Source organism: Cricetulus griseus, chromosome 5 (genome assembly GCF_003668045.3).
Source record: "Cricetulus griseus strain 17A/GY chromosome 5, alternate assembly CriGri-PICRH-1.0, whole genome shotgun sequence".
Lineage (NCBI taxonomy): Eukaryota > Metazoa > Chordata > Mammalia > Rodentia > Cricetidae > Cricetulus > Cricetulus griseus.
The window spans coordinates 117,799,036-117,823,673 of record NC_048598.1 but is presented as its reverse complement, the minus strand read 5'-3'; the positions used below and the strand labels follow the sequence as shown (position 1 = coordinate 117,823,673).

At 43.1% G+C, this 24,638-nt stretch overlaps 1 protein-coding gene across 20 annotated transcripts in view; it reads left to right on the top strand.

Annotated features, from left to right (window-relative positions):
- Ttll5 (tubulin tyrosine ligase like 5) overlaps window positions 1–24,638 on the top strand; it is a 237,788-nt gene that overhangs the window by 166,449 nt on the left and 46,701 nt on the right. For all 20 annotated transcript variants that reach the window (XM_027418555.2, XM_027418564.2, XM_027418563.2 and 17 more), the window contains one exon: window positions 7,800–7,995. In XM_027418555.2, coding sequence (XP_027274356.1) covers window positions 7,800–7,995 — 196 coding nt within the window. The remainder of the gene's footprint in view (window positions 1–7,799; window positions 7,996–24,638) is intronic.

The window sequence follows — 24,638 nt, the reverse complement described above, 5'->3', positions numbered from 1 at the left end:
AGGAGCATGGGCTGTCTTGGCTGAGCCCTCTGACTGACTACCATCATTTAAGTGATGGTAGGCAGAGTTCATCCTGTTAGCTCTCAATGTTCCCAGTCAACAGTTACCAAGCTGTAGCTCGTCTGTAATTGAGGTAGACTAATGCTTGTTGCTAGATGATTTCCCTGATGCTGGTTATGTTTCTAAATGCAATTTGACTTCTGTTTTTCCACTGATGGAAGTAGTTCTGACACTCATTACTCATTAATTGTATTTCTTAAACAAATGCCTTTTTCCTCAGAGCCTCTCCCTCACTGCAGTTTTACTGAAACCACCACCACGTGTTGGCTTTCTTCTAACTTCGTGATGCCTCTGTTTTTTGTTTGTTTTGAAAGACTCTTATACTATATTCCAGGCTGACCTCAAATTTGTGGCAGTCCTCTTGCCTCAGCCTCCTGAATGCTGCTGGGATTAAAAGCACAGTCAGTCGTAGTGCCCAGCTCTACAATGTATCCTCAGGCTGTTTTTCAGAACTGATCTTTCTCCCTGCCTTTTATCCATAGTGCTCCCTAGTGTGAGTGCTCCCTAGTTTCTGCTTTGTATTCATCGTCCTTCTTCCTTCAGACCCTTCATGCACATGATCCAGGGCTTAGGCTAAGTGTTACTGTTGTTATGAAAGCCAGTTCTACTGCTGTCCTCCTGGGCTTTAGGCCTCTGTGTCAGTGCAGTGTTTTTCCAAACCCTACCACTCCTGACGTCATTCCTCTAGATTATGCTGTGTCTTTTAGGTGTAGGTTAAATTGCCCTGAAATAAAACAATAGCTAAATGCTAAATGAATCTTATCACGTGGCCCTGTTATTACAAAGTGCATGGTTTCATAACCAAAATTAGGAAACTACTATACCATATATACAGAACAGGAAATATTAGCTAGTATTTTACTTTTAAAAAAATGAAAGTGGTGTGACTTTTTATCTTTTTCAACTTGCAGTATCATTTACTTGAATATTTTTGCACACTCAATTTGATGGGTTTCCGTGAGTTTGTGAATCAGTGTAATATGTCATGCTTGAGATGTCTCCATCATATTTCAGAGTCCCCTTGTACTTCATTTCACTGCAGATGCCTCTCTGTGCAGAGCCCTTCTTGCACTTGGGTGTGTGTTTAGTTTCTTTGGTTTGTTGAAATGGAATGGCATATTTTTTGTCTTCTGTGTCTGTCTTTCATTCAACCCCATGTTTCTGACATTCATCTATCAGCTGTTTGTTTTAGTGGCCAACCATTTTATTGAGTAGTATTAAAGTATATGAATATATCATATTTTATTTATCTATTTTCCTGATGGGCATTAGGATTGGCTCCAGTTTTTAATAGTTATAAATATAATTTCAGGGAAGACTTTCTACAGTTTCGTTGGTAGCCATGTGCTTATATTTATTTTAGGCAATTAACTTATTCATGTAAACTTCACAAAACCTAGTTTTTTGTTGCATTGTTTATACCCCTGTTATCAATGTATAAGAGTTCTCCTTGCACGACTTTAAACAACTCCCCGTCCCTGTTTTTTTGTTTGGTTTAGTTTGTTGAGCAAGTATCTCCTGTAGCCCAGGCTGCTTCGAATTTCTGATCCCCCATGCTCTGCCTCTCAAGTGCTGGGTTACAGGCTTGTGGCACTACACCCAGTTGCAATTTTAAGTTTTCATTCTCTTGTTACGATTAGTTAACAGTGCAGCCTTCTTTGTGTGTTAACTGTAAATCCTTTGTCGTGGGCTGGAGAGATGGCTCAGCAGTTAAGAGCACTGGCTGCTCTTCCAGAGGACCCGGGTACAATTCCCGTCACCCACATGGCAGCTCACAACCAAGGACAGAGGACATCAGACACTCATAGTATACAGACATACATACAGACAGAATAGACCTAAAAAATATGTATAAAAGTTTAAATTAAAAAAAAATAAACCTTTGTTACATATTGTTGCTGGAGTTTTCTTTCCGGCCTTCTCCAGTTGCTGCTATAGCCCCAAATAAACACACAAAGACTTAATATTATTTAACTGTTGGCCAATGGCTAGGGCCATTTTAAATGCCATATTCTAAGGTCTTTGAAAGATTTGAAGAATATCTATCCCCTTGAAATATATCTCTGTATATCTAGAAAATCTAACTAACATTAGTATAAGTTTTTACTATTATAGATGACTACAATCTGTAATTATGCATTACATTTTTAAAAGAGCTGTATAAACACAATATCTAAACAAGAGGAACAGTATACATATAGCAAAATTGACCCTAAATTCGTATCAATAAAACAAAATCCATACCAATGCAAAGTATTCATTTCTATATCATATTCTTTTTTTTTTTAAAGGAAGAGATTGGCTGTGATCATTAACCATTTATAACCAACCCCATTTAAATGAAAACAAACATTTATAAACAATATTTGGGAATTTGGGCGTGGTTCTCTCCAAACTGCTTCCTGCTGTCCAAACAGCAGGTGCTGTCAGTACCATGGGGATCCTGAGAAAACCCCAAAACCTGGCCAAATCCTGACTGTAGTAGTCTGCGGCTGCATTGTCTCAACTGTTTTGGATGTTGGATCACCTGGGCCACTGCTTCAGGGGGCCTTACTTGATCAAACCATAATAGTCTGGAAGGAACCCACAGCTTTTCATTTTCTGTGGAAACAAAAACAGAACTTCTTTTCCAAAGTAACCTGTCCTTAGACTTAATTTTCAAAATATATAAGTTGGATTTAATCCCGCAGCATTTATAATCAAATGTCTTTTAGCAGTTGTTGCTCCTTCCCCAGCAATTAAACAATTCAAAGACAGCACCATAGCATACAGTATCCAGACTCTTTGTGTATTTTCCATGTTTACATGGCTTTTTTATTACTCTATTTCTTTCCCGATGCAATTTGCCACTCAAGAGAGAGAGCCCGCCCCTTGCTTCTCTACCTTCCAGTCACATCTACACCTGAAGCCATGCCCAAAGGGGTGTGGCTACTAACACAAATTCACTGGCAAAGCGAGATGCTACTACAACATATATGCACTTCAAATACTTTTCCCTGGAGTAAGTCCTATTCATTTCTTAGTGGTGTCTTTTGCTTGCTTTTGTTTCCTGAGACAGGGTCTTTTGTGGGATAGGCTAGGTTCTCGCTCACTGTGTAGCTGAGGCTGTTTGGGGACTCCTCCCAAGTGCCAGGATTACAGGTGCATCAGCCATGCCACATCACTAATGCTGTCTTGTTTGATTTTATTAAAGTTCAGTTTCTCATTCCAAGTAGTCCTTGCTTACCACAAGGTTTCAAAGACATTTTGATACATTTTCATCTAGAGCTTTTATGACACCGGTTTCTAGGTTTCAGGTTCCCTCTTTGTGTAGTTTGTAAAAGAATGGCCAAGATTTTCAGCACTCACAGCCTTTGACTTACTGACGGATGCTGCCACACAAAGGACTGTGCTGTGCTGACTGCAACGGTGGATTTCCTGCTGGCAAATGGATAAACTAGTAAGAGAATGTAGTTTGGGAAAACATGCCATATTGTTGCCTATGTGTAACTTAAAAAGAATCTTATTGGCTCAGGCTAGCCCCAAACTCACTTTGCGTTTCTCTATCCTACTGTTCCCACACCAAAGAAGTCTGGGGCTCTGGCAGCATGGAAAGGTGATGGGTTGGGGAAAGAGTAGAATGATAGAAACATTACTAGTGAGACTATATTTTCTTTTTATTTGTCGGGCCTCCACTTATATTCCCTCTTGAGATCCTACAATAATCCTGTGAGAATAGGGACTGGACTGTTCAGTCTCCATTTTGCAGATGAGAAAATTTAAGGATAATAAAGTTGTGGAGAAGTTAGATGTACTCAGGGCCTTGGTGCAAGGATCCTTCCCTGCTCATGCCTTCCTTCACCTTACATTTGATCTTTGTGAACATGGCCAGACTCTAGCTGGCCCTAGAACTGTTTTTAATGGGCTACAAAGTGTTATTCCATACAAAAGCGCTTTCATTTTGTCATTGGAAGCACCACTAGAGCCAGGGACATGCCCTCCCAAGACAGCTCTGGATCACATAGCTTCCTGTGGTCAGTACTGTCTTGTCCACTCCTGGGAGGCCTTTTCCATCTGGAGGGCTCCTACATTCGGTGTGTGTGTGAAGATGTGTGCTTGTGGTTACGAATGTATAGTTGAAGAAAATACAGCGTCTACTGTCCTTAAACATGTACACTGTCCAGGAAGTGCCACTGTGCCTGTCATTAGGACAGTTGGTATTTCGAGCAGCACCACACATTTTTCTAATACAGGACTAGTCCTTAAATTCCTGGACATTTAATGCTCATGACCTGCACTTACTGAATGGTATTTTACCTCCAGTACCCACACATCACAAAGGCCACGGAAAGCACAGCCGCCATAGTGCACACACCAGGTAATGTGATGAGGGTTGGGGCATCCCCGCACAGAGATTGAGTGAGGCAGCCAGAGGAAATGGACAGCAGAAGCACAAGTGCGGACTGTCACTGCCGTCTGCCTCCTCCTCGTACCCTTGTGACATCAGAGCCTCGAAGCCTCCGTGCCCTTGCGGAAGGTGCAGCCCAGTGTGCTGAAGAAATGTTGCTATGGAGCTTGCAGTTTCCTCCTAGCTCCTTAGCTACATAACCAAAGAGAAAAGCATAGGGCGTTCAGGGATGGAGTAGGGTGTGGGAAGAGCAGTTACAGTGGGAACAGTGTATCCAGGAGGGTGGCACTGTTAATGGGCGTGAGGTGACGTTCTTGGTGGATAAACTAGTAAGAGAATGTAGTTTGGGAAAACGTGCCATATTGTTGCCTATGTGTAACTTAAAAAGAATCTTATTGTAGTAGAGTCTTGCAGTATGGCCCAGGCTAGCCACAAACTCCTGGCTTAAGCTCTTCCCCCTCAGCCTCCCAGTAGCTGGGACTGCAAGTATATGAAACGTAAATGAAGTAAATGTTCCAAGTATCTATCTATCTACATATCCATACATATATACACACTACATATATGTACACACATACTATATAAATATTTAAAAATTTGCAGCCAACACCCCATCCCCCTGGAAAAGAAAGAAAAAGGAAGAAGAAAGGAAGGAAAGAAAAAAGAAAGAAAGAAAAGAAAAATCCAAATTCAATACACACCCCAAGCGTTTTGGATCGGGAAATCTCACAAAATTTTAATGAGAACAGCTTATCTCAAAATTTTGGTGAGGGTAGAAAGCATATTACTAGTGAAACAGAATGAATATTACTAGTGAAACAGAATGAACACAGGTTTGTGAACATGGGGTAGACTTTCAGGTGGATATAGGAGCCTTTAGGTGCTGTAGAAAGAAGGGCTGTATGAACTTGGGTGCCAGATATCAGGGGCAGCCTGCGCAGTACACACAGCCTCCTGTCAGTCATTGTAGCACTCACATGCTAGAAACTCCAAAGACTAGTGCTTTGAGTATGAGCTAATGTGCTCCAACTAACCCCGCTGAAATTCAAAGCAAGAAGGTTCTCGTGGCACTTATTATATTACACAGTTAAGTATCCCCACCCCCACCCAGTGCTGAGCTATAAAAATTCCTGCCTCTTTGCTAAAAGCCTCCACTGGCTTGAGAGACTTCCTTTGGTGATTTGCAGGCAGAGCTTATGTTACTGATGAGATTAAAAACATATTTCACTATAAAAGTTTATGGTGTTCCAGTCTCTTCAGTATAGGTGGAGTTGGGAGAATACTTCTTGCCCACTGCCCTGCCCTCTGCATCCATATACCCTTGCTGACACCCCTGAGAACTTCAGGGGCATCTCCCCAAATAAAGGGCCTGCCAAAAGACTGCTCTCTGATACACAGCAAGAAGGCATTATAATGAATGCCTCGTGGAAAGGTTTGTTGTTAAAACAGTTACTAGCAAATGAAATCACTCAAGCTACCCAGTGGGGTTAATTCTGGTATGAAGTGCATATTACTTTACTTTCATATTGTATACTTACTGAATCTAGATTGTTCCCTATGGCTAGAAACTGCTGTAACCATCAAGCCAGAAATGGAAGCAGAATCTCTGTGGGTGAATTCAGTGACTAATAATAGTTTCCCTTGGGGATTTTTAAAATAATGTTTTCATTAATTCTTTACATTCATTAAGTCATACATGGTATTTTGATCATATTCACCCCCCACCACCACCAAACTCCTCCCAGATCCATCCCTATCTCTGTACCCACAAAACTTTATGTCCTCTTTTAAAAGCAAGACCTAGCTTAATTGACATGAAAATCTCAAGATAATTCAACCCTGTCCCCTGCTTTTATCTTCATTTGAAGGAGAGGCATTCCTGCCTTGATCCAGTTCTGCCAAACACCTGGCTGGCATGATATTATGCTGATATTCCCAGCACTTAGGAGGTGCAGGCTGGAGGTTTGCAAATTTAAGGGTGTCCTGGAAGACCTGAATGCCTTTCCCCATAACCCCTCCTTCCACTCACAACCCACTCAGTCAGTGCCTTTTAGCGTCTAACACGTTGTCATCAGTCAGCTTGTCTTCTCTCCCTAGTGAGAAAAAAGATTCTCCAGGAGCTGTGAAATGGCTCATTCTGTAAAGTTCCTCCTGCATATCATGAAGTCCTGCATTCAGATCCTCAACACACGTAAGAAGCCAAGTGCAGCAGTGTGCACGCATCAACCCTGCATGGGGCAGGTGTAGCCCGGGCACTTGCTGGGCTTCAGTCTAGCAGACTCAGCATCAAACTAAGCTGGAAAGTACCTGAAGAGTGCAATCAATATTGACCTCTGGCCTCCCCACACATAGAAATGCATGTACACATGCATCTGCACATACACACACACACACACACACACACACACACTCCCTGCCTCCCCACACAAAAGGTTCTGTTTCCTTTCCTAACTATATAATCCCATCTTACGCTCACTCAGTCTTCTGCCTTGTGAATCAGGCCAACATTAGATTAATTTATTTACATACCTTTTTTCATCGGTGGCTTTCCCATCAGGTGTCACCACATTTCTCCATATGTTCAGAAATCCTCCGGGAGATATTTATTATATGTATGTACATACATGTATACGGTAGCATAGCTTGAAGGTTCCTAACCTTCCTAACGCTGTGACCCTTTAATACGGTTCCTCGTGCTGTGGTGACCCCCAACCATGAAATCATTTTCATAGCCGGTTTGTAATTGTGCTACTGTTATAAGTAGTGATATAAATATTTGACGGGTGATCCCTGTGAAAGGGCCGGTCATTGAACCTCCAAGGGGTCATGACCCAAAGGTTGAGAACTGCTGTGTTAGATCTAGATGATGTATATACACGTTGAAGTATTTCCGGAGGAATTCCTGGAAATCAGATGTTCTCAGAGCCAGCGAATTAATCTCTGAGTCTTTTGGACCTGTTAGCCTAGAAGATTAGCTGATAGCATGGAACTGAGCAGTCTCTGGGGAAGCTAACCTGAGCACCCTATCTCTGCACAAGGGACGTGGCTCTTCCTTATCAGAAGGTGAGGCTATAGGAACACAAAGTATTTCACACGTGGACACATTTCACAGACATGCTTTTACCTGATATCTGGATATCTCTTTATAAGAGAAGTTGGGAAATAAAAGCAGTGACCAAAATACACCACGGTGTGAGTTAGTGAAGTCAGATAACTTATCAAATAGTAGCTTTATAATTCTAGCTGGTATCTATAAAGGAAAAATAATAGACACACATCTCTTTCCTTTGGATTGTTCACATACCCATGCAAAAAAAAAAAAAATCTAACAATCTATTCTTTCTCTCTTCAGGAGCCTCCAGACGGGTGGCTTTGCCTGGGAGGGTGAGGTAGAGAACAACGCATACAGCAAGGCTACAGGAGTGGTTCCCCAGCACAAGTATCACCCCACAGCGGGCAGTTACCAACTCCACTTTGCCCTCCAGCAACTTGAACAACAAAAACTTCAGTCCCGGCAGCTTCTGGACCAGAGTCGAGCCCGGCATCAGGTAATTGAAAATCATCAGATAGTATCTCCCTTCTGCTGGCAAGACAGTTAAGGGGACGAATGTGTGGTGAATGACTCGATTCCTAAACATTCACCCACCTGCCCTGGGTTGTCTCGGTGTTACTCTCAGGCTGTAGCATTGGCTCCTTTGGAAGGTGATGCTGAGCTCGTGTTAGACATACTTTTATTTGAATTTCTAAAACCCTTTTTTTTTTTTTTTTTTACCATGTTTACTTTTTCTGTTGAATGATCTTAGCAGCCTCCCAGTCCAATTCCCATTTCCCTAAAGCTGCATCTTGAGCATCTTTATTTGTAAATGTACCAATTTCTGTCCTCCACAGACTTAGTGCTGATGAGTACCTGAGAGTCCTTCATGGCCTGTCATAACTTGTAATTTCTGAAAAATGTCCCTAAGTTAGGTTGTTGGATTTCTGGAGATGACAGCTGTTCATTCAATAAGTATTTGTTGAGTGTCTGCTGCATGCTGGGCACTGTTTTAAATAGTGGGGCTGTAACACTGACCCTACTTACTGTCAGGTCCTGGGTATATGAGTGAGGAACTATATTGCACCAGGGCAGTCCCAGTTGCAGAGAAGAGATGGCCCTGGGAAAATGTCAAGAGTGTTTGCTTTTTCTTTTTGATTCTATACAATGGTTGGGAACCAGTGACCATGTCCTGCAGGAGGATTATTTGGTTGAATTAAAACTATTTCTGTGAGCATCTTTGGCATTTCATTGTGGAGGAGAGTATTTCCTGGTTTTCCTGCCCTTTGCTTGTTTCCATAACTATATAATATTTAGTATGTGTCAGTTTGTGCATAAAGATGAAAACGATGTTTCAACCACTTTCTCCTGTGAGGAAAGCCATCATTATCTTGATGTTTACTTATCATCTCCTACAGTAGTTGGTTTTTCTGTCTTCGTGAACAGTCCCTGAGAATGTCACTTCTGGGGAGGGAAGACTAGGTTTGGCTCACAGATTCAAGGTTGTAGTCCATAGCTGGCTGACCCCATTGCTTCTAGGCCATAGAGAGACAGGGGCAGCCTGGAGAATGGGCTTGGTAGAGGGAAGCTGTTCACCTCATGACAACCAGACAGCAGAGGTGACAGTAAGGAGCCAGAGCGAGGACATAGCAACCCACAGCAAGTGACCTCCTGCCTCCACCTACAGGTGCCCATCATCCTTTTCCTACCTTGGTCACCTGATTGTATTTATCTCCAGTAGTGTGTTTTGACAGTTAATGCATTGTAATTGAGAAATTATAAATTCAGGCACTTGTGAATAGTTCTTTGAACCATTTTTCCTGAGAAAACTTCAGACCTTTTAACTGGCCCCTCTTGTTGACAGCCCACTGTCCTCTCTCACATAGAAGTTTCCTCACAGAATTTTGGAACAAAGCTTCCAGCAGTGGTGGTGCACACCTTTAATTCCAGCACTGGCAAGGCAGAGGCAGGCGGATCTCTGTGAGTTCAAGGCCAGCCTGGGCTACAGCGTGAGTTCTAGGATGTAAAAACCAAAAGAGAGAAAGTGAGAATTTGGGGACAGTAGAATCAAGGAAAACAGTTTACCCTTTCACAGTTACAGATTGAAATATGTGTCTTAGACTTTCTTTTATCAACCTGTGTAAATGTCTTAAAACTGTTTACAGTTCTAAACTTCTGCTGTGTTAATTACCAGGCAATGCCAGCATAGCCAGGTGCTGACCAGGACAGACATGTATGAGTGTAATTGAGGATCATCTGAGTGAGTGTGGTACATTGTGCATATGGAGATCAGCCTGTGGAATCCATTCTACCATACAGGCACCTTTACTCACTGAGCCATCTCTCTGGCCTCATTGGTCTCTCTCTCTCTCTCTCTCTCTCTCTCTCCTCTCTCTCTCTCTCTCTCTCTCTCTTTTTGGCTTTGGGGTTTGTTTGTTTTTTAATCAAAACTACAGACTTTTTCTTTTTTTTCTTTTTTTAATGTAGAGTGTGTGAGTGTGTGTGCACCTCAGTGCTCCTGTAGAGGTCAGAGGACAGCCTTTGGGAGTCGGTTTGCTCCTTCCACTTTGTTAGTTCCAGATTTGGCAACAGTCGCCTTTACCAACTGAGCCATCTCCCAGACCCATGGGTTTCTTTTAAACCACATTTTAACACACTAAAATGGTAAACAGCGTTTTCGAAATAAAAGGAGCTGTTCACAGCGTGTTGAAGTTTGGGGGAAGGAGAGGCTGTTTTTGCTGATTTTCACTTTTAAAAACTGCTTCATTGTGAGTCCTCCTTATGCTTTTGACTGGCTTCCAGCAGCATGCATTCCTTTGAAAACTCAGGGTACTGCTTTTCTTGTGTGGTTTTTTTTTTTTTTTTTTTTTTTTAATGAGGATTATCCTAGGTTAGTTTCACTGAATTATGAAGTATATGGAAAATATGTTTTTTCAAATCTGTCAGAATATCCATCTTAGGGAGGAGGCAGAACTCCCAAGAAGGGAGTTATCTTATGTCTCCTGGAGAGGGAATAGACAATCATTCATCTTGGTTTTATATATGTATATACATCATTTTGTTTCTGTCCCTGATTCTTCTAAACCACAACTGATTGAGGTAAAAGCGAGTAAGGGTAAAGTCCCAGGCCTGTGGGGAAACAAGAGCAACAAAATCCTACCAGCTTAGATTTATCGCCAGACAGCCAATGAGGTCTTAGGTATTATGACTTGAACACTGCTTAGTGATTTGGAGCACTTTATTCAGAAAACATTCAGAGTTAGTCACTCCACGGCAGAAGCAAAGTCCCGATAGAATTCAGGCCTTTGTTTTTAGCTTAGCAGTGTTAGGCCTGACTGTCTTAATCACCACCAAACTATTGATTGAAGCATGGGTTGCATTCTCAGTGTGGCCTGCATCTCTTCCCTCATGTTAATTCTCTGGGTGAAGATGGTATTTATCTAATGAACACCCTGTGCTTTTTAGCCATTTTCCTGAAGTATAGGTAACTAGCAATTTTACTAACTGCCTTTTTGAAATTCCTGTGTAGAATTAAAGTTAGGTTTACCAAGCATGCATCCATAGGCAAGATGTTTGGAGACTAGTATGTTAAAGGGTCTTTATAGATACCTTACACTAGGGTACATTATCATGCACTGTAGTGTAGTAATTCTTTTTATAAATAGCACCTTTCACATGGTGGTCTTTTAATAAATGTTTGGGTGACCATGTGGCTTTTTTTTCCACTATGTGCAAAGAAAGTCCTCCATCCTTTTCTGCCTTCAGTCAGAGCACTTAGATTCATGCACAATCAGCATTGCTCTTTGCGTCTGCCTACCATTGTACTCACAAATCTAGAAATTGCCATGCACCAAGTTTGCCCCTGAAAAAATGGACCCTGTCACCTGGGAGTGAAGGAAGTCACTTAAAGCCATTAGCAGAAATTTGGGGACAGAAATAAGAGAAAGTATCATCCATGATAAACAAAGAAAGTGAATACTGGAAGTATGGGCTTTTTTATACCCTAGTGACTGAACCCAATAGCTTGTAAAACCTCGCACAAGGTTGACAGACTTTTCCTGCAAATAACCTTCACTCACCATGGATCTCTGTTGTGGCTCCTCAGCTTTGCCATACTATGTCCATGAATGACTGTGGCAATGTTTTGATAAAACTTTATTTACAAAAACCGACAGCAGGCTGGATTTGGCCTACAGGCCCTAGTCTGTACATCCCTAGTCTAGGACAGCAAAAGAGCCAGTTAAAACACTGATTGTCCCACATTCATCCCATTTCTGATGTAAGTAGGTTGGGGAGAGGGCTTGGTTATTTTCATTTCTTACAAGCCCCCAAGGGATGTTAATGCCATTCTCTCAGGGACCATACAATGAAATCTATCCAGAAGGAGTGAGATACTCTGTCTCTATCTCTCTGTCTCTCTTTCTCCTCCCTCCCTCTCTCCCTCTCCCCCTCTCTCTCTCTCTCTCTCTCTCTCTCTCTCTCTCTCTCTCTCTCTCTGTCTGTGTGTGTGTGTGTATGGTGTGTGTGTGTGTGTGTGTGTGTGTGTGTGTGTGTGTGTGTGTGTGTGTATGTGTGTGTGTGTTTGATTGGTTGTTTTTCCTGTCCCTTGGAAGGGAAATTGTATGTTGAAAACTTACAAAATTTCAAACAGTCATTTTTATGGGAATTTTGTTGCTATCTTCCTCACCCCAGGTCCCACGGCATTCTCATAAGTGAGTTATCAGAGCACCTCCTTGCTCATCCTCCTTATCAGGTTACATTCTGCTCACCAGTCACAGCTCCAGGGTTCACATCTTAGAATAGGCAAGAGATAAGGAACTGGGAAGAGCCCTCCCCTTCTGCTTTGTTAGTAATGGCCACTGCTTTAGCAGCTCTGGCTTACACAGCACTATTCCAGGTACTCCCTGTATCTTACCTCATGTAAAATGAGCTTGGGGTGCTTAGGGGTTCTGCCAGAGTCCCGAGTTAGGGCTGGGAGGGTGATTCTTAGTATCTATCCCTCTAGCCTCCCCCGATTGCCACTTCCTTCTCCTCCTGGCTTCCTGCCTCTATAAGAGGAGAGTTCAAGAACACTTCTTTTTGAACTGAGTGGGGGACTTGCTGGGGCCACAGTGACTACTAGTGACATCAGCATGAGTAGCACCTCATGCTGGGGTCCGGGTGGAGGCCTGGAGCAGTGGTGAGGCCCGACTGACCTGATTCTAATTGGCGACATTGAGTTGATGTTATTCTTGGCGCAGGCAAAGCCATTACTCAGTGGTCTCTGTTGAAGTGATTCTTTGTTAAAGTCCTGCTCCCAGCCCCAGCCCCCTGCCTTCCCTCCCACTCTCCTCTGCCTCATCCAGCCTGAAAAGGAGCCCAAAGGACAGAAAAAAGTAAGGGCATTCTGGTGGCCAAGGCAGAATTGCTGAAGTCTCTTTTTGCAGTGACGGGGTGAGGAGAGATTTTAAGCACATCTGAATGTGTCACAGGTTCCGTTTCCTTTTCAAAGACTTAGTTTGCTGCTTGAGTAAGGTGACCCAGGGTAGGAAGATGCTGCAGCTGTGTTCCTCTGGTCTCACCCATCTGCTCTCTGCTTCCCCTCCCAACAGGAGCAGGTTCTAACTTAGACGCTGTGAAGCAGCAGGGCCAAGACCTTGGCATTTGCTGAGGGGCCTCTTCTCGGTGTAGAAATATCTGGGAGGCCCAGGGAGGCAATGGAATGCTACTGGTGTGGCCCCAGGGATGCAACAGATTGCTACTGCTCTCTCTCTCTCTCTCTCTCTCTCTCTCTCTGTTTCTGTGTGTGTGTGTGTGTGTGTGTGTGTGTGTGTGTGTGTCTGTACGTGCACACTCGCACACTCAGGGCTCTACAGGTGTGGGAGGTATTCCCATACAAACATCCAAGTCTTGTTGTTTTGTTCCTGGAACGCTATTGTGTATGTCTAGAGAGGCTCAGCCCCCTGCAGGAAGGAAGCTTCAGCTACTGTATGTTTGGGGGTTGGGGGGGGTACTGATCGAGCATCATTCCCTTTTCCAAGCAGTAAGCAATAGCAGAGAGCTGCTAGCAGGCTGTCCTGAAAGTCTTTGTGTGTCAGAGAGGAAGGGTTGCCTGCGGGCTTGCAAGGGGAGGAGTTCACCTATGTGTGCCAAAGTCCTGGGTATATGGACATAAATGTCATGACATGCTGTGTGTGTGTGTGTGTGTGTGTGTGTGTGTGTGTGTGTGTGTGTGTGTACACGTACGCACGCACACCTGTACACACTTTTCTCTTGACCTTTATTGGGAACTCATTCATCTAACACTTGTATTTCTAGCTTTTCATTATTTATTTTTTCTAAGACACTCTAATGTAGTAGATTTTGCCAACCTAAACTCTCTTCTTCTTTCCTATTGAAAATACATGAATAATGTGTGTGAAAACTATCTCGTTGGCTTTGGAAATGGTCCCTGAGACAAGCTTTGGAGTCCGTGATGCTTGGTTTAAATCTCCTGTGTGCAGGGCATGATCTAGAACAGGTTATCGGAATGTCTTTGAATGTCATTTTCCCCCTCTTTAATTGGGATATAATGAGAGAGATTTGTTGGGGAACCGCTAGGATTATGATTGTCAAGTGAAAATCACCAAATGTTACCCAGCCAGGCTTTATATCTGGACTGATTCACTGAGTCCACATAACTGCCTTTGATTTTTTTTTGTTTTTTAATGGGGGGAAAAGATATCCATGTAACTTTCTTAGAGTCACATAAGTAAGAAGTGGAAAAACTGGGATTTGAGTCAAGGGTTGTCAGCATCTGACATCTAAAGTCTGGTTACCATGCTGTGTGCTGCCTCTAAGACACACTGTGTGCCTGTGTGTGCGTGCGCGTGCGTGTGTGTGTGTGTGTGTGTGTGTGTGTGTGTGTGTGTGTGTGTGTGTGTGTGTGTGTTTACACAAATTGGAGGTCACACATTTTACAAGCTTTTACTGATACAAAACTATATTGAAAAGTAATTCAGCTATCATAACGTCTGACTGTTCATATGCACAGTCCCACTAACCACAATGCTTAAATCAGTATCTTTTTGTTTTTGTTTTTGTTTTGTTTGTTTGTTTGTTTTGTCTTTTGAGACAGGGTTTCTCCGTGGCTTTGTAGGCTGTCCTGGAACTAGCTTTTGTAGACCAGACTGGTCTTGAACTCACAGAGATCCGCCTGCCTCTGCCTGCCGAGTACTGGGACTAAAGGCGTGTGCCACCACTGCCCAGCTTAATTGAGTATCTTAAGAAGTTTGTGAGTGCAAAGATCTTAGAAACACTCGTGCTCCGTCATCCCTTGTTCTTCGTTAGTCAATAGGAAGCCATGGAAGATCCTGAAACATGTTCGAGGCTCTCAGATTCAGAGCTTGTGTAGACTGCTGTCTTTTCAGTCATAGCTTTTTACTGTTTCTTTTAACCCTGTTACCAATGATACTGTTTTATATTTATTTCCTGTTAGGTGTTATAAGAAAACTGGCAGGGAACATAGCAGGAATCTACAGATATGAATGTCACCAGCAGTTTTGCATAGTTCACATTAGGTGTACATTTCCAGTGCCCTATAAATCTGAGTCTTAATGCATTGTCACACTACAGACTGTAGTAAAAGTCATCCCCAATTACATCAGGTGCTTTGTAACGCTGTTGTAAGAGTGTCCCTCTGTGATTGAGGGGCGAGGCTCGTGTGAGGAGTGCTTCCTGTGTGTCAGGTGGATGTAGTCTCTAGTCTACTCGTGGGGAAACTGCCCTCAGTCAGGGCACCTCCCTTAGTCACACAGCTGTGCCAGGCCAGAATCCCTCAGAAGCCCCTTCTCTTCTCCCTCCTCCTCAGCAGAAGGACTTCATTTGCTCCTTATTTTACACACGTGTCACTAATCAGATGAAGTTCCATCTTTGCTGCCACTGTTCTGCTCCACACTATGCCCCAGAGACGAAGAGAATGGTCTGCACTATCTGGACCTCAGCTTGGTTGTAGGTGTTCACACACCAGTGGCTGACGGTGGCCTTGTTTGTCTAGAACAGTGGTTCTCAACCTGTGGGTCACATATTACCCCTTTGGGGGTCACATACCAGGTGTTTACATTATGATTCATAAAGGTAGAAAAATCATAGTTATGAAGGAGCAATGAAATAATTTTATAGTCAGGGTCACCACAGCATGAGGAACTGTATTAAAGGGCCACAGCATTAGCAAGGCTGCAGACCACTGGTCTTGAGGGCTAAGATGAGGTTTGCTACAGGACCTGCCTTTGTCCACTTACTGAGTCCTGCTTTGTGGTTTCTGTCTCTATGCACATGGCAGGACTCAAAGCAGTTGTGTGTGAAATAATGAAAGACATCTTTAACAGGAAGCACTCCATCCATCAGAGATGGATGCAGCACAGAAAATGGCTTACTGAATACGTAACAGCAAGGTTTGTATAAGATATGCACAGTACGCCAGCTGCATGTGATTCTGGGCCAAATCAGACAGTCATTCATTTCAGGACAGAGACAGGCTAGATAGCTATAAACAGATAATTTAAAGTTGTAAGGGAATTTAGTACTTTTTACTTTTTCTCTTCACTAATCAGAAGTGTAAGTTGCCATTGTGTTACTAGGAAATCAAGGGCCCTAATATGCAATTCTCTACAGCTGCTAGCAAATAAAATAATAGGTCATTGAAAACAGGCCTATGAATTCCCTTTTTTTAACCAGTTGAGCTTTCAGTTTGAGGTCATTGCTTTGTTTTTAATTGATTTTCTTCAGAATGAGCATCAGTAACTTGAAAAACCAAAAGTTTCATAATTCAAAGCTTTTTGAGACCTGGCATGATTCCACAAGTGGAAAATTCCTTACCATAAACTGTTTTCATGTACAAAATTACTAAAAATCTTATATAAAATGACCTTTAGGCTCCATGTTTAAAACATATATAATGCTTCAGCAAAGTACACATTTGGATTTGGGTTCCTCTCTTGAGATGATTCATTACATAAATGGATGTAATCTAGAATCTGAAATATTACCCAGGCATTTTGGGTAAGGATACTCAACCTGCGTGTATGTGTGCTCACTCATGCTTGTATATGTCTGTACATATATGTATATATAGGTATTCATACGTATAATCTCCTGCATGCTAACTTTTAAAATAATTAACAAGGATATGCTTATGGGTGTTTTTTTTTTTCCCTAGAAAATGATTTTTTTGTAGAAAAGCAAATTTGGGTCTGGGAAGATGGCTCAGTGGGTAAACAGACTGGGTGAGTGCTGAGATACAGAAACAAGAGGACCCAGGAGTTTGCTGGCTAGTTTGCTGGGGGTTGGCTTTTCCAGACAGGATTTCTCTGGTTAGCTGTGGCAGTCCTAGAACTCACTCTGTAGACCAGGCTGGTCTCAAACTCACAGAGATCCACCTGCCTCTGCCTCCCCAGTGCTGGGATGAAAGGCGTGAGCCATCATGTCTGGTTAGAGATCATATCTCAACAAATAAAGGCAGAGGCCAGGAGTGGTGGTGCACACCTTTCATCCCAGCATTTAGGAGGCAGAGGCAGGAGAATCTCAGTAAATTCCAGACCTGGGATACACAGTGGTAACTGATAAAGGCAGTGAGTACTAAAGGAAGATTCTCAATGTCACCTTCCACACAGTATGTGCATGTATCACGGAAGGAAGGAAGAAGGAAGGAAGGAAGGAAGGAAGGAAGGAAGGAAGGAAGGAAGGAAGGAATTTGTTTTTCTCTTCAGCTGGTGAAAGTTGGTGTTAGGTTTGTTTATATTTTCTTTAGAAAAGAGATTTGACTTAGAGGATTTACTTTAGACACTTGGTGTCTGAAAGGGAGTCAGATAACACAAGGAAGGAAGGCAGCTGAGTGTGGTAGTCCACTTTATACCCTGGGTTATGAATCCCAGCTTACTACACAATAACTACCTATTCACGGACAACAATTTCACATTTGTGGGACTTGGTTCCTTCTGTAAACAGAGATGATGGGGCAGCCACCGCAGACGATTGGCAGAGGGTTAGCCAAGTTTAACATGTAAAGCATATGGAGCAATCCTGACCCATGCTAAAAAGTTCCCTAAAAATCAGTTGGTCTTAAAATGAGCAATCCCCGTACTTGGGAGTCTGAGACAGGAAGATATCTGAGTTTGAAGCTAGCCTGGCCTAAGAGTGAGACCTTATCTCAAAAAAGCAAAAATTCAGCTACTCTTAATGTAGTTTTTCATTGTGGTAAAAAGCACAGAACATAAATATACCCTCTTAGCAATTCTTGTGTCCAGTACAGTGTTGTTAACTGTGCGTGTTTGCCAGACAGTGAGTCTCTCTAGAGCCAGAGCCCATGCTGCAGGATGGAGACTGAAGCCTCACTGAACACTGCTTCCTCCTCTTCCTCCCAGTGTCCGGCACTGCCTTTTCCCTCCCTGTTACTGTGGATTTGCTTCAGGCTTTTCATATACATAGACTATAGTAGAATTAGCCTTTCTGTGACTGGTTTGTCTTACCTAAGTTTTAATCGTAGCATGTGGAGAAAACATTCCCACCACACATGAAGTGTCGTTTCCAAAGTGGAATGTCCTGACAGGATAAGAATATGCCATGGTCTGTGTGTATCACATTTCTTTCTCCATTCATTCATCAGCACGTATTAAGTTGCTTCCATACTTTGGCTGTCACCAATAATCCATCACTGGACATGGCATTGCATCTGACTATTTTTTATTCCTTAAATACACATCGTATTATAATTTCAACCCTGAAACTTCCTTTGCCTCTCCCAGAGGTGGAGAAGATGATATTAAATATATCTTGGGAGAAGTTCCAGGTTCGTTAATCAGCTACTTATTTGGACAACTAAAAAGGGATCTGTAATTAATTTATTCACAGTTGCTAGAGAGAGAGTCACCAGAATGAGTTAAAAATAAAGATTAATACCAGGATAAAATGCATATTCTTATAATAGTATGTGTAGATTGTTAACACATTTGTCCAAAGACAGAAATGTCTTATAAACTGAAGGGGAAAAACAACCTCAGCATCAAATCATGATGGAGTTTTTATAGAGTACAAGACATTCCTGCTTAATGGTCAAAGGAAAGTCAAGGAAATTAACCCTCTGATGCTTTGGAGCAAAAGAGTCTGAAGGGCTGTGGAGATGGCTCAGTCAGTCAGGTGCTTGTCAAGCAAACATGAGGAACCGAGTTACACAAGTGTGAAAAAGCCAGGTATGGCACTGCTTGCTTATAATCTCAGCCTGTGTGAGGGTGGGGGTGTGTTCAAAATGGACACTGAAAATTTTGGGGCAGGGTGGTGGTGGCTCACACCTTTGATCCCAGCATTTGGGAGGCAGAGGCAGGCAGGTCAGCAAGTTCTAGGACAGCCAGGGCTACACAGAGAAACCTTGTCTCAAAAAAGAAAGAGGGAGGGAGAGAGAGAGAGAGAGATTTGGAATACTGTTTTTTCATTCAAGTCAAACGTTACAATTTCATTTATATGACTAGAATTATAAATCTATCCCATGGCACTTTGTAACATTTTGTACTGTGTTAAGTCAGGTTTGATAACCATATAGAAAATACATAATCATGAAAGTGATGATAGGCCTGCCTTTATAAATATTAAAAAAATACCAAGCTATTTGAAAGAAAATGCAGACCTCAGAACATAAGATGTCATGTGATCCCATTTCTGTAAGCCCATAGAAATGTCTATGTACACACAGAGAATGTCTTCATTATTGAGACGTTAGGTGTATCCCAGAGTAGAATTGGAACTGATTTTTTAACACTATTTCCCTTTTTCTAATGGCCATGTATTAAGGAAACTTGAGTTTTCTGAGAAAGATGAGCCCTCTGCCCACCAAGCTTTTGTGCACGGTGTGTGATTGTGTTCACACAGTGATGGACATGGAGGGAGTGAAGAAGGAAATGGATATAGCAAAGCAGAGCCACCAGTCATTTGAGTCTAGAGTGAACACCAGAACACCACCCTTTCCACCTGTGTCTGAGTGACTGGTTCTTTTGTTAGATAGGGTCGTGGCTGCTGATGAAGGACAGCAAGCCATGTGCTTCTTAGGGCAAAAGCTACCTTCCTTGTAGTCGTGGACAGTGGCCCTGGCCTAAGCCACCTGCTCCTAACTCTTGACTGTTAACAGTGTCTCCATCAGTTAGCCATGAAGATTCTGGGGCCCACAAGTGCATCCAGTTATCTGGATTAATTATCTTCGTTGTTCCTCGGTTGTTGGCAGATGCAGTTAATTTAGGGTGTCTATTAAAGCATACTTGTTCCAGCTGGTTGATAGTATGAATTTCAAAGTTGTTCTGTTCGGGTAAGCACCTGTATTTGCCTCCTGTACAGTAAGCCATTGGAAGTATTAAGAATTCCTTCCTTGTTCATTGGTTTTAGAAATGGAAGGTTGTGCTAGACGGCCTTGGGAATCTCAGTGTCCTGTCTCTGGCATTTGTATGGTTGGTGTCTCTCCATACACGAACAGTAGCACTTCTGGGTTTATGCTCCATCTTTGCCCGAGCCACGGCCCTGCCCAGAGCACAGCAGCACCAAGAGCTGCACTTTCTTTCCCTCAGCCCTGAGTCTTTACCCAGCTGACAAACATTGTGAGTGGAAGACAGCCAAGAACTGGATACAGTGTGAAACAAAGGCCTTTTAGAAGCTTTCTTTTGCCAAAATAGAAACACCTTCTTCACCCTCGCCTCGGCTCCCAAGGCTTTTACAGCATCATAAGCCCTCCCAAAACTTGTAATGTGTTCTTTTCACTGAAAAGCTCTCAGGTTGGTGGTAGACATGTGTGTGATTAGTGGTTTTCGTGTTCAAGAAAGTGTACCATCCCTGTCTGTGAGCTGCCAGCAAGGAACCCTCGGGAAATAGCTGTGTGTGCTTGCAAATGGCATTTTATCCTAGGGAGAGCAAAATCTGATGTAGAGAAAATGCTGCCTACAAAGGTTTGCTCCTCTGGAACTGGTGTGAAAGGGGCACACAGAGGTGCTGCCCTGCTCAAATAGAGGCCAGTTGCTGCTTCCCCTCTGTGGTTCTCAGAGAGTAAACTGAGAATCGCTCTATTGCATCATGGGCCAGCCTAAGAGGAGACCGAAAGCAGTGTTTTTCTGGAAGAAAAAGAAATTAAAGCCTCCTAAAATTTAATCTCTGGACAGCATTATCTTTCTAGTAAGAGGCCAGGCCTTGCTTCCCCCATGACCTTCCATGACCTTCCCAGTCACAGTCTGTGTGCTTCTTCTATCAGAGATCCCTCCTTCCCACCCACCATCACCCTATGTTGTGGTAGAAGGAGGGCCTTTCCAGTCTTTTGCCTGGGTCCATGCCAACCCTCAAGCTGTGGTTTTCTGAGTCTCCTAGCTGTAGTGTGGCTGTTTCCCACACCCGGCAAAGCAGCAGGAGGCAGGGATATGTTGAGCAGGTTAGTAGACTGATTTCTTCCCCTGTTCCCTTGCTCCAAGCATGCTCAGAATGGCAGACAGCCACCATCATACCTGTGTTGTTGGTAGGGTATATCTGAACATCTCGTTTTTTAAGAAGGAGTTTCATTTAAGTCTTCTGTGCTTTCAGGTATGGTTATCAGAACTAATCCCAATAATCTGTGACTGGTGGAGTTGCAGGATTGAGGCCAGGGCAGGCGAAGGAAGCTTGGGGAAGCTGATTCCTGCCACTGATCTAAACAGTCACTTACAGGTCTGCTTTTAACAGAGTTCGGTGTTCTCTGTTCTCGTGGGCTGTTTCTTATAGATGTGATTGTTTTAACCCATTCCAGTTAACATCAGCTTTGGTGAGGTGTCTAGAGACTTGTGCCCATTACTGAGTCTTTAACATTTCAAGTAATGTCCGGCTGGTATGTCGCCTTACACAATGGTGATCACTTCGTTGTCCATTGAGTGTCTAAGAGTGTGGTCACCCAACCACAAGTCATCGCTTTTTACTGTCCTTGGAATGTGTAACTGCTTCCTGAAATACAGTCCATGCCTATTGTGTTAAGCAAGCTTGAATCTGTATAGCCTGAGAATCAGTTAAGTTGGGATTACAATTAACTGCATGTCACAGCTAACCCCTCCCTAGCCAATAAAAGAATTAGGTGCATTAGAGAGTTTTTTCCCATATAATTAGACATCTGTGGAAATAGGCTCTTCCAGACACCATGGTGCCATCAGAAACCCATGCTCTTTCTTCTCCATCTTTAGCACACTTTATTAACTGTGTTCATCCTATGCCCATCTACCTCTAGCAGGTAATCCATGCTAGAGGGAAGCAGAGCCGTGCCATCTGTGTCTCTTCTGAAAGAACTGTCCTAAAACCACTCCTGGGCACTTCTGCTTATAGATCTCATTGGCCAGAATTGTGAATGTGATTATCTTAGGTAGAAGAGAAATAGGAAGTATAATTTTTTTAAATGTTTTAAGGTAATTACACATTATTCAAACAGAATCTGAATAGTGTTACTAGAAAGAGAGAGGGGAGTGGTATTGTCCCAGCCAGCTGAACCTCCTAAGTAAGGATTTCTCCACACCTGCTTCATTTTTGCTCTTTGAGGGACTTTGCAGAAAGTTTGCATTTTGGAAAGTAAACTTTCTTCCATTTGGGATCTACAAAGGACTCCATTTGTTTAGACTTTGTGAACTGGATGTAAATAGCACACACTCTAGTTACTAAACTGTAGAAAAAGGTCTACCCCAACGTTATATCTGTATGTAACTACACATGCCTGTCTTCTGTTTTTCTATTGTTGTCACAAAAAATCCAGTTGTTACCTTTAAAAAAAAAAAGAATAGCTGATATAGCACTGTGTGTGTGTGTGTGTGTGTGTGTGTGTGTGTGTGTGTGTGTGTGTTCTTCATTTGTGGTGTAAATGTTTATTAAGCATCAGACACTCTGAAAGGCATTCTGGGTACAACAGAAATTAACAGTGGGGACTTGGGAGATGGTCCAGTGAGTAAAATATTTGTTGCACAAGTGTGGAGACCTGAACCCACACCCTGCCTAAAGGCCAGCTCGAACCCACATTCCTAGTACGTACCTAAAGACAAGCTTGCACCCAAAATTGACCTCCACACAAACTCACACACACACACACACACACACACACACACACACACACACACACACACACACACACACACTCCCTCTGAAACACCCCCCCCCAAACAGGGTCTCATTATGTAGCCCTGGCTGTCCTAGAACTCCCTCTGTAGACCAGGCTTGCCTCAAACTAAGAGATCCGCCTGCCTCTGCCTCCAGAGTGCTGGGATCAAAGGCATGCGCCACCAACACCACTGCCCAGCTGAAAAACTTTTAAACACAAGCAATAAAAAAAGAAAAAAAATTGATCCAATCCAAGCAATTCCATTGTGTACTTTCTAGAAGAGAGGAAAGCTGTGTTTGTAAATGGCCGCCATACATGGTCGGATGACCGAACCCTGGTTAGAGCCACACAGATACATGTTTATAAATGTTCAGAAGAGGAAAGATTATTCCTGCCAGAAAGAATCGAGTAAATATGATCTGAGAACCTAAACATGTGTTTTCATTTTAAGAGTTTGCGTTCCCAGCTAGTGAGCGTCACCATAAGACCAGAAAAATATGTTGGAAAAATGCATAACCAACTACCATTCGAAGAGGATTACAGATAGGTGGTATTGTGCTCTTGGGTTCCTCCATAAACTGAGGGTGAGGTTTGGGGAGGAAAGAGCATGTGTTGAGCGTCAGTTTGTGTGCATGTGTAACGTGTGCTACTTTGGCTAATTTCCAGGCCCTTTGTTGAATGCCTGGGCTAGAGTGGTCTGTGTGGTCTTCATTCACCCTCCAACAGCCCAGCAAAGCAATTACAACTGCCTACGAAACATGTAAAGCTAGGAGGGGTTAAGTAACTGGAAGTGGTTGCCGCTAGTGAGCATCAGAATAGCATTTGAGCCCAGGCACAAATGAGGAAAAGCCATCTTCTTTCCCACTGTCTCTGGGTCTGTCTGTTTTGACTGTGACCTAATCTGGTCCCACAGGCAGATTGACCAGTTTGAAAACACAAAGATTCCCTACCTTAGAAATCTCTGTTCAGTCACCAGATGACTCCACACAAAACCCCTCAGCTCAGTCCTTCTCATATCTCCCTAGCCAGATTTTGGGACTCAGTTCCCAAAAATGGGTCATCCCAAAGTCAGAGAACAGAGAATTGCCAGACATTTTTCCCACAGCCTCTCAATTCATCTTTAAAAAACAACCATAATTTTTTTATTGATTCTTTGGGAATTTCCTATCATGTACCACAATCCCTCCATATCTGCCCTTTAGCCTTGTAGTGCACCCCCCCCAGCCTGGGAAAACTTAAAAAACTGGAAAAATACAAATAAGAATATTAATGAAGGGGCTAGAGAGATGGCTTGGTGGTTAAGAGCACTGACGACTCTTCCAGAAGACCTAGGTTCAGTTCCCATCACCCACATGGCAGCTCACAACTGTCTGTAACTCCAGTTCCAGGGGATCTGGCATCCTGACACAGACACACATGCAGACAAAACACCAATACACATACAAATAAATAAATTATTGTTTTAAAAAAGAAAAAGAATATTAACTAAAAAAAATGAAAATGTGTAATGTGTCGGCTTCTGGTACACCATCAATACTGGACCCTCACTGAAACTCCTCCCAGAGATCCTGCTGCTATGGTTCCATGGGGCCAGTCCCTTCACTGGCTTCAACAGATCACAGTTGGGGTATATGTTGGGGAATGGCAACTCAAAGCCCTGGATGTGTGGTAGCCAAGTCAGTCTGGGCTGCTGGGACCACCCCTCTCTGGTGAGGGGGTGGTGTCAGCTCTCCTATGCCATGGTCATCCAGGTCCATTATCTCAAGGCCAGTGAGGGGCACAGTCAGCTCCCTGGTTAGGGAAGGGGACTCTCCCCTGGTCAGTGAGAGGCAGGGCCTGCTCAGTACAGCCCTGGTGCTTCCACACATGGTTCAACACTTGGTTCTCGTGGACTCCCGTGGTAACAACGGGCTGTGGTCATCAGTACAAACCACAGCTGCTTCAGGACCACAGACCCAGACATGGCCAGCAGCAGTTTGTGCTTCCTGGACTCCAGCTGGCCCCAGGTGGTGGCCCAGACCCTAAGCAGTACCATAGCCTTCGTTAACATGGCCTTACAAATTCGAGAGCCCAAG